This window comes from Mizuhopecten yessoensis, unplaced genomic scaffold, assembly GCF_002113885.1.
Source record: "Mizuhopecten yessoensis strain PY_sf001 unplaced genomic scaffold, ASM211388v2 scaffold1591, whole genome shotgun sequence".
NCBI classification, from domain to species: Eukaryota; Metazoa; Mollusca; class Bivalvia; order Pectinida; family Pectinidae; genus Mizuhopecten; species Mizuhopecten yessoensis.
In genome coordinates, this window is record NW_018404123.1 from 233362 (window position 1) to 243456 (window position 10095).

Sequence of the window (10095 nt, forward strand, 5' to 3'; positions counted from 1 at the left end):
AGCAGTATATGGTAGCCCATATAAATACAGAGGACAAAGCAGTATATGGTAGCCCATACAAATACAGAGGATAAAGCATTATATGGTAGCCCATATAAATACAGAGGACAAATCAGTATATGGTAGCCCATATAAATACAGAGGACAAAGCAGTATATGGTAGGCCATATAAATACAGGGGATAAAGCATTATATGGTAGCCCATATAAATACAGAGGACAAAGCAGTATATGGTAGGCCATATAAATACAGAGGACATAGCAGGGTATGGTAGTCCATATATACACAGGACATAACAGTGTATGGTAGCCCATACATACAGAGGGCATAGCAGGGTATGGTAGCCTATATATACAGACGACATAACAGTGTATGGTAGCCCATTTATACAAAGGACATAACAGTGTATGGTAGCCCATATATACAGATGGCTAGCAGAGTATGGTAGCCCATATATACAGAGGGCATAGCAGGGTATGGTAGCCCATATATACAGAGGGCATAGCAGGGTATAGTAACCCATATATATATAGAGGGCATAGCAGAGTATGGTAGCCCATATATACAGAGGGCATAGCAGGGTATGGTAGCCCATATATACAGAGGACATAACAGTGTATGGTAGTCCATACATACAGAGGGCATAGCAGGGTATGGTAGCCCATACATACAGAAGGCATAGCAGGGTATGGTAGCCTATATATACAGAGGGCATAGCAGGGTATGGTAGCCCATATATACAGAGGACATAACAGTGTATGGTAGCCCATATATACAGAGGACATAGCAGGGTATGGTAGCCCATATATACCGAGGACATAACAGGGTATGGTAGTCCATATATACAGATGGCTAGCAGAGTATGGTAGCCTATATATACAGAGGGCATAGCAGGGTATGGTAGCCCATATATACAGAGGACATAACAGTGTATGGTAGCCCATATATACAGAGGACATAGCAGTGTATGGTAGCCTATATATACAGAGGGCATAGCAGGGTATGGTAGCCTATATATACAGAGGGCATAGCAGGGGATGGTAGCCTATATATACAGAGGGCATAGGAGGGTATGGTAGCCCATATATACAGAGGGCTAGCAGGGTATGGGAGCCTATATATACAGAGGGCATAGCAGGGTATGGGAGCCCATATATACAGAGGGCTAGCAGGGTATGGTAGTCCATACATACACAGGACATAGCAGGGTATGGTAGCCCATATATACCGAGGACATAACAGGGAATGGTAGCCTATATATACAGAGGGCATAGCAGGGTATGGGAGCCCATATATACAGAGGGCTAGCAGGGTATGGTAGCCTATATATCAGGGTATGGTAGCCCATATATACCGAGGACATAACAGGGTATGGTAGCCTATATATACAGAGGGCACAGCAGTGTATGGTAGCCCATATATACAGAGGTTAAAGCAGTTCAAGATAGTCCATATAAACATCTATAATATTTCAGTGTTTTTGTAGCCTAGATACAATAAGGCCTGAATAGCTTCATGTAGTTGTTGATAATAATTTGAATACTATTATCAGTGCATAAATACTCAATACATGTACACTGTATATACCATTTCTACATTCAGGAAATACTGCTGCTGGATACCGTATTTTGCCAAATGAGAATGCATGATGGAATAAGTGTGTTCCTGATGCTTTCGTATTTTTTTTCTCTGTTATCATAAAAAACAACCAAAGACTTGCCTCATTTTAAAAACTTCAATCCATCACAAAACATTCCAAGAAGATTGGTAAAACTTCAGCAAAGTTTAAAACAAATTAACGTAGAAATCAGAAAATTACTAGATCACTTCGCTAATGTCACCACCATGGTTTATTTAAAGGTCACAGAGACTTGTTAATATCTGGGACTATCGTAGATTTGGTTTGTAATTTACTACTTCACACTTCATTTTGGGCTTGTGCTCTAGTACACGGAAGCAAGTTCTAAATAAGGGGTCGGATTAAACAGGTTTTATGAGATTTATGCTTGCTGTTGTACATGCTCAAGAAATGTTTCTGTGGTTTAAGCTTTAATTGTTCATATACATGTGTAAGCTGTAATACAAGCACACAAATATTATTAATATTATACTGTATTTAGTAGGTAATATTCTAAGGGGGATCTAATTTGCTATATCCGTGAAAGTGTGAAATTAAATACCAAGCAATCATTAATACCTTAAATTTTCAGAGATAAAAAAAACAACATGTTTATCCATTTACTACCAAGCAGTGGCGATAGAACGACAATTCAATATTGTATTTGTTGTTATTTTGATAAAACACTTGTAAAAATAATCCCATCACCCAAAAACCAAAGTAACCTCATAATGGGGGTTTTCGGCAATGTTTCATGAACTTTAATCCCCTTGGACTAGTTCAGATTCTGACAAACGTGAAATATAATCCCCACAATATTAAACAACTATAAAGTCAAAGAAACTTTTACAATACAGATTTTTAATATGTGGTATCGGGCCCCCTTTTATCAGAAAGTCAAGCAATGTATCTTTGTATCAGTCACATGTTACACGAAATATCATGTTTTATATCTCAACCAGAAGTTCTTTTTGCCATTGTACAACTGTACCAGTGTTTCCTACAATAGTGGATGCAACTTAAGAAATCTTTTATCAAAATTGCATAATCTCTGCCACAAAGCTGTCTTAAAATGTTTGAATGAGCTTTAGAGGAAACAGCTCTGTGAAATGTTATACATCTGTACCAGTATTCCCTACAGTGGTGAGAAGTAATAGGTGTAGAAAAAAGAAATATAAAAATATCAATATAGTACCAATCTCTGCAGTATAGCTGTCCTAACCTTAACGTGATAATATCAGATTCCAAAAGAAATGCTGTGAGCGAATGTGTTAAATGTGGTGTTGGGAGATTGGATTTTCGAGGTGGAGAGATAACCTGAGATTAATGTGTCCGATCTTTTGTCAGCGTATTGAGATATTCACCAGGTTTACTGGATTTCTTTCATTGAGGTCTCGGTCTGGAATAATTTAACATTTACAAATCTGGTTTCAAAACTTTAAATGTACATTTGATGTGTTACTTAGAATATTTTTATCTATATAAAAAACCCATTGAATTTATAAGTAATTGTCACGATCCAATACTTGAACCGTTATAAATATCAGTGTGTATCTTCGATCCCCATTCAGGTAAGACCCGTCATCAATCACCATTGAATGTCATCACAGGTGTTGTATTGTTCTGTGTCCCTGGAACCAGCCATCCATTCTAATCTGATTTAAGCTAAGGTTGAAGACTTTTAACTTATTTTGAAATCCGAAGATTTATAAACACTTTTGGTTCTATAAACAAATTTCCCGACAACAACTACTGATGGAAATAGAACGTCAGTTAAAGTTGTTTGATTCTGATGATATTATTTCAAATACAAATGTACTGTGCATTTGGAAATTTCGTCAGAGGAACATGTGGTGAATTTTTCACAAAATTTTGATTATTTGAGTTAGTATTATTTTGGTGGAATGTCATGTAAATCAGCTGATTCATTTATCAAATCATTTCAGATTTTAACATTAAGTTCAACAGAATTCATTAAAATTACCTTTAACTTGTTTTCAAGATTTCACACCTGACAAAAGTCATGGACAGATTTTTCTTTTCTGATTACTTTTATCTTTGATGCTTTCTATATATACAGGTCTTACTCACACACAAGTAACACCAACATTAGCAGCTTGCCAAACTATTCCAATACATACCTACAATACATTACCTTTCAGAAATATTTCTGTCAACACTGCGACAGCATTTGAAATCAATATCTAATTATTTAATTACTTGATTGCCCTGTTATTAGGAGCAGTAGTTGTGATGCTTTACTTCCTGTTATAATTACAAGTTTGGTCAGCGTCTATAGAGGTTGACTCCAAGTTAAATCAATGGCTCTGTTATTGATTAGGGACTGGTTACTTGTTGTAATCGGAAGAATCAGAATTTAACAAAAAAGTCTGAATTCTTATGTTTATTTTAAAATAATTTCACTACAATTTTAAATTGAAATTGTTGATATGTTAAATCATCAATTTAATTTTGTATTACAGTACAATAAACTACTCAGCCATTTATTTTTCCAAGTCCAGTAGTTCAAAGGCTGATTAGTTTATCTCTCTCATTTTCTCACTCAAATTCATTCATTCTGTTTTGCACACATTTTTGGGGAGTTCCTTGGTTTCAGATAGTAAATTTAAACCCCCATTGCATACAGTTTTATTTATGGATTTCAGTATATTTGAAAATAAACCAGATAACAATTTGTTGTTAGCTTTAATAAGAGTGTTGTGCTGCAGTACTTCTGTCTCCTGATGTAACTGTAGATTTGTTGTCTTTTTCAGGACACGGGACAGACGAGCCCACACAGTGTGACAACAGATGAGAGTGACGATGACGTATCTGACCTTGAACTCTCCTCCGGCAACAAGAATACATTTATACTTGAGGTACATACATGTATCTTGTTCAAAGTATCAAAACACACAAACTACATTAATGCAAACATTTTTTTTTACTAAAGACTGCACTGAGGTAAGCAATACCTATGTGATTACTTTTGAAGCCCTCTTTAGAAATCTGACTCCCATTGCCCCAGTATTGAGACAAACCTTAGTCTGTGTCATTACTCTACCTGGGTGTACATTCTCCAGAGAGAAATATCTTTCCACAGATTTCCACAGATTTCCGTATTCAATGCTTTCTTAATCATGTGGAACTCTGAAAAATAATATTCATATATTGCATAGATTTGTTCCATGGAATTTCGTGGAAATACATGGATTCAGAGGAAAAAAATACACCCGGGCAGTGTGCCTTCTAGCATACATGTACTTAGAAGTGTTGTAGACTTCATGACCCAGCAACTCTTGTAGATAAGATATTTATGTTCAAAAATATAAAGTTTTCTGTATTGTTACAGTTCTATTTATTTCCTTGGCACTGACAGTCATCTTAATGTAGATGAATATTAGAAAGGTTCATGTGTTTATAATGATAAATCATGTATAGTTGGGTACATATGTACCCAGGCGTAATGTCTAGTTAAGTAAGGATACCAAGATCTGTACCTAGTGACTCGTAAATACATCGACCTCCCCCTACCTATCAGTACTTGTCTGTGTAGTAATAGTATTTATAACACTGGAGAGATAATAGTCAGCTACAAAGGCCCACACAAGAGCATATATGCAGAAGACATCATAAATTATTGATCCCTGTCCTCTGTCCACCCTGGTCATTTCATGATAAAGAGGACTGGACTAATTGACTGCTTGACCTGCTGGAACTGATGGTCCTCTTAGTTGTACACCACAGGTAATCAGAGTTGTAATTATAACCCCCCACAGTGAGGTTAAGGGAGTATAGGGGGATCAGGTTGCCCTTATGTCTGACTTTAGACTTCCTTCAGTTTTTATCCAAATTCCATGAATCTTCACTGATGTAATAACCCATACACTGAAGTTGCCTAAGGTACATCATGTTGAAATTTGAATATTAAATTGGGCTCCGTCCGTTCGTCCGTCTGTGTGTCCGTGCATGGTTTTTTTCCGGACCAGAGCTGTGAAACCGTTCAAGATAACTACTCAAAACTTTGTACAGTTATCAAGCTAGTACTCTAATAGTGCCTTTTGCTATGGAGAAGTTCTTCATTTAAATACTTTTTCTGTTACCATGGAAACAGATAGGCCAAATTGCAAATTTCAGTTGTATGGATCATGACTCCAAAATCGTTCAAGATAACTACCTGAAACTTTGTATAACTATCAAGCTAGCATTCTGGTAGTGCCTTTTGCTATGGAGGAGTTCTCTTTTTTTATTGGTTACCATGGAAACAGATAGGCAAAACTACAAATTTCGCTGTTTCCGGAGTAAAATGTCAAAACCTTTCAAGATGACTACATGTACCTGAAACTTTGTCCACTTATCATCCTATCACTCTAGTTAGGCAAAATCACAAATTTCACGGTTTCCAGAGCATGGCAACAAAATTGTTCAAGAACTGCCTGAAATTTTGTACCCTTTGTACAAGCTAGTACTCTCTTGGTGCATTTTGCTACTGGAGGAGTTCTCATTTTGGATAATTTTTTTCCTTTTTCTGTTGCCATGGAAAAAGGTAAAAATACGAAATTTGAGGTTTCTGAAGCATGATCTCAAAACTATAATTTAAAATAACAAATTGAAATTTAACTTGTACACTTATCATCCTAGCACTCTATTGAAGCCGATGCATTCAAGATGTATACAGAAAGTTATGTACACTTATGAAGCTAGTGCTCATATCAAGCCTGTGCTCTTATCAAGCCTTTTTTGATGGGGAAGTCATCAGTGTTTTGTAAAAGATGATCTACATCAAAATATCAGTAACAGTGGTGGAATGGAGTTAATACCTGTTATTGTTATATAAATATATATAAATGAAATCGCCTGAAGAGCCCATCAATGGGCGAAAGTGCTAGCCGATTATACTAGTCTTCGTGTTTTGTTTTATTTATATTTTTACCGTCACACGGACATTTAAAATTATTTATCGCTATATATATATATATATATATATATATATGATTGTGTGTCTTTCTTTTAAACAGCGGGGCGTGGGGGATAATGTCACGCTTTGCGTTATCTTATTTGAACTAGGCAGGACAGTGTAGCTTTTGCATTTTCCGACTATTCTAGAAAGAGAACTCGAAATTTGTTTGTATCATCTTAAGTGGCATTCAAGTTGCTTCTCATAAATGCTGAATGTGCGTGCTCCACATGTGCAACTTCCCGGAACAACACATTTGGTATCTATGCCAATTTTAACTAGTAACATAGAGGGAATTACAACAGCTGCTAAAACTTTAATTTCTTGAGTAATGTCGGAAATTGGGTATCATTGAAAAAGGCATTTCACAAGCTTTTAGATGAGTCTAACTGTGCAGGAATTTGGCCATAAATGCCTCGGGTAATCATTATTATGCCACCAACATTTTATTAAAGTGCATATAAATATAGATATATTCAAGCAAGAAAGAATTTTAAGAAAAATTCTCAATATATTTTTGATAATATGATAAATTATGAGAATGAGAACTGAGATAGAATTTTTGACAGTATCTGAACTCAAATTTCATGGTACAATTTTGATTTCCTGAAACACAGACTATAAACAGGGTTTTCAAAAGTTGTACAGGAAGAACAGTTTCTCTCAGGGAAGCCCTAATTGGAGGATTGCTGTTCAAATGAAAATAACGATAAAGTATATGGATAACATCTTTCACTTCTTGTGATGCTTGTCTGATTCCAGGTGGATGATACTAAAGACCATAACATTGCCTCCATCCTGAAGGACTCGGCGACTCCTGAGGGATTCAATCTCCTCAACACTGAGCGAGTCCCTGGCTCCCTGTCCGCAAATCTCACCTACAACTTCCAGGTTAGTCGGATGTATTCTCACCTACAACTTCCAGGTTAGTCCGGTGTATTCTCACCTACAACTTCCAGGTTAGTCGGGTGTATTCTCACCTACAACTTCCAGGTTAGTCGGGTGTATTCTCACCTACAACTTCCAGGTTAGTCAGTTGTATCCTCACCTACAACTTCCAGGTTAGTCGAAATGTATTCTCATCTACAACTTACAGGTAAGTCGGTGTATCCTCACCTACAACTTCAAGGTTAGTCTGGTGTATCCTCACCTACAACTTCCAGGTTAGTCCGGTGTATCCTCACCTACAACTTCCAGGTTAGTCTAGTGTATCCTCACCTACAACTTCCAGGTTAGTCGGGTGTATTCTAACCTACGACTTCCAGGTTAGTCGGTTGTATTCTCACCTACAACTTCCAGGTTAGTCGGATGTATTCTCACCTACAACTTACAGGTAAGTCGGTGTATCCTCACCTACAACTTACAGGTAAGTCCGGTGTATCCTCACCTACAACTTCCAGGTTAGTCGGATGTATTCTCATCTACAACTTACAGGTAAGTCAGTGTATCCTCACCTACAACTTCCAGGTTAGTCCGGTGTATCCTCACCTACAACTTCCAGGTTAGTCCGGTGTATCCTCACCTACAACTTCCAGGTTAGTCCGGTGTATCCTCACCTACAACTTCCAGGTTAGTCTAGTGTATCCTCACCTACAACTTCCAGGTTAGACGGGTGTATTCTAACCTACAACTTCCAGGTTAGTCGGTTGTATTCTCACCTACAACTTCCAGGTTAGTCGGATGTATTCTCACCTACAACTTACAGGTAAGTCGGTGTATCCTCACCTACAACTTACAGGTAAGTCCGGTGTATCCTCACCTACAAATTCCAGGTAAGTCCGGTGTATCCTCACTTACAACTTCATGGTTAGTCCGGTGTATTCTCACCTACAACTTCCAGGTTAGTCCGGTGTATCCTCACCTACAACTTCCAGGTAAGTCCGGTGTATTCTCACTTACAACTTCCAGGTTAGTCCGTTGTATCCTCACCTACAACTTCATGGTTAGTTGGGTGTATTCTCACCTACAACTTTCAGGTTAGTCAGGTGTATTCTAACCTACAACTTCCAGGTAAGTCCGGTGTATCCTCACCTACAACTTCCAGGTTAGTCAGATGTGTTCAGCGGAAACTGTTGAGTCCCTATGCATTTACAATATACTTTTGCAAGGCATGAAGAGACAGATACACACATGATGATGCTTCTGTGATTGCCCCTAATTCCTAATTAGAAATGATTGGGATCCCCCAATATAAAAATATAAGGTTTATACATATATTGGGATCTGAATCAAATTCACAATGAAGCCTCTTTGGTCCTTTTGACCTAGGGGAATCGGCTATATTATAAAGGAAGAATGTAGCTTCCTTGGGGCCTATGTACAGACAGATAACACAAAATATAGAGTGATACAGGCCTTATGAGACTTACAAATATGTTGGGGTTTTTTTTGGCTTTTAACATGAAATAAGAAATGTTTTTTTAATATGTTGTAGATGTTCAACTATGTGTGGCGCCATGAATTCATTCCCTCTGTTGACGACAAGAAACAAGATTTCTCGGACTTGTTTGAAAATATCAAGAAGGTAAATGGAGGAAACATACAAAAACCAAAAGTTTATGTTTGGAGTGTGTTGTTATGTTGTCTACAGAGAAAAGTAAACTACACATTTGATTGATGGAAAGGAAATGATACTTTTCTGCTAAGCAGTCAAGAATCATACACAGGTGATATAACAGTCATACACGGGTGATATAACAATGATGCGCAGGTGATATAAGAATCATATACAGGTGATATAACAGTCATACACTGTGGAATAGGAAGTGTAATTCAGATAGGATCAATCAGTGGAATAGGAAGTGTAATTAGATAGGATCACTCAGTGGAATAGGAAGTGTGATTCACATAGAATCAGTCAATGGAATAGGTAGTGAAATTCACATAGGATCAGTCAATGGCATAGGTAGTGTAATTCAGCTAGGATCAATCAGTGGAGTAGGTAGTGTGATGAGATAGGATCAATCAATGGAATAGGTAGTGTAATTCAGACAGGATCAATCAGTGGAGTAGGTAGTGTAATTGGATAGGATCAATCAGCGGAATAGGTAGTGTAATTTAGATAGGATCAATCAATGGAATAGGTAGTGTAATTCAGATAGGATCAATCAGTGGGGTAGGAAGTGTAATTCATATAGGATCAATCAGTGGAGTAGGTAGTGTAATTAGATAGGATCAATCAGTGGAATAGGAAGTGTGATTCACATAGAATCAGTCAATGGAATAGGTAGTGTAATTTAGATAGGATCAATCAGTGGAATAGGAAGTGTAATTCAGATAGGATCAATCAGTGGAATAGGAAGTGTAATTCAGATAGGATCAATCTGTGGAATAGGAAGTGTAATTCAGATAGGATCAGTCAATGGAATAGACAGTGTAATTCAGATAGGATCAATCAGTGGAGTAGGAAGTGTAATTCAGATAGGATCAATCAGTGGAATAGGAAGTGTAATTCAGATAGGATCAATCAGTGGAATTGGTAGTGTAATTCACATAGGATCAGTCAATGGAATAGGTAGTG

At 37.2% G+C, this 10095-nt stretch overlaps 1 protein-coding gene across 7 annotated transcripts in view; it reads left to right on the forward strand.

The window, feature by feature from the left end:
• LOC110465587 (C2 domain-containing protein 5-like) overlaps positions 1–10095 on the forward strand; it is a 77638-nt gene that overhangs the window by 52475 nt on the left and 15068 nt on the right. For all 7 annotated transcript variants that reach the window (XM_021521534.1, XM_021521525.1, XM_021521565.1 and 4 more), the window contains 3 exons: positions 4393–4497; positions 7338–7466; positions 9010–9099. In XM_021521534.1, the coding sequence (XP_021377209.1) occupies positions 4393–4497; positions 7338–7466; positions 9010–9099 (324 nt within the window). The remainder of the gene's footprint in view (positions 1–4392; positions 4498–7337; positions 7467–9009; positions 9100–10095) is intronic.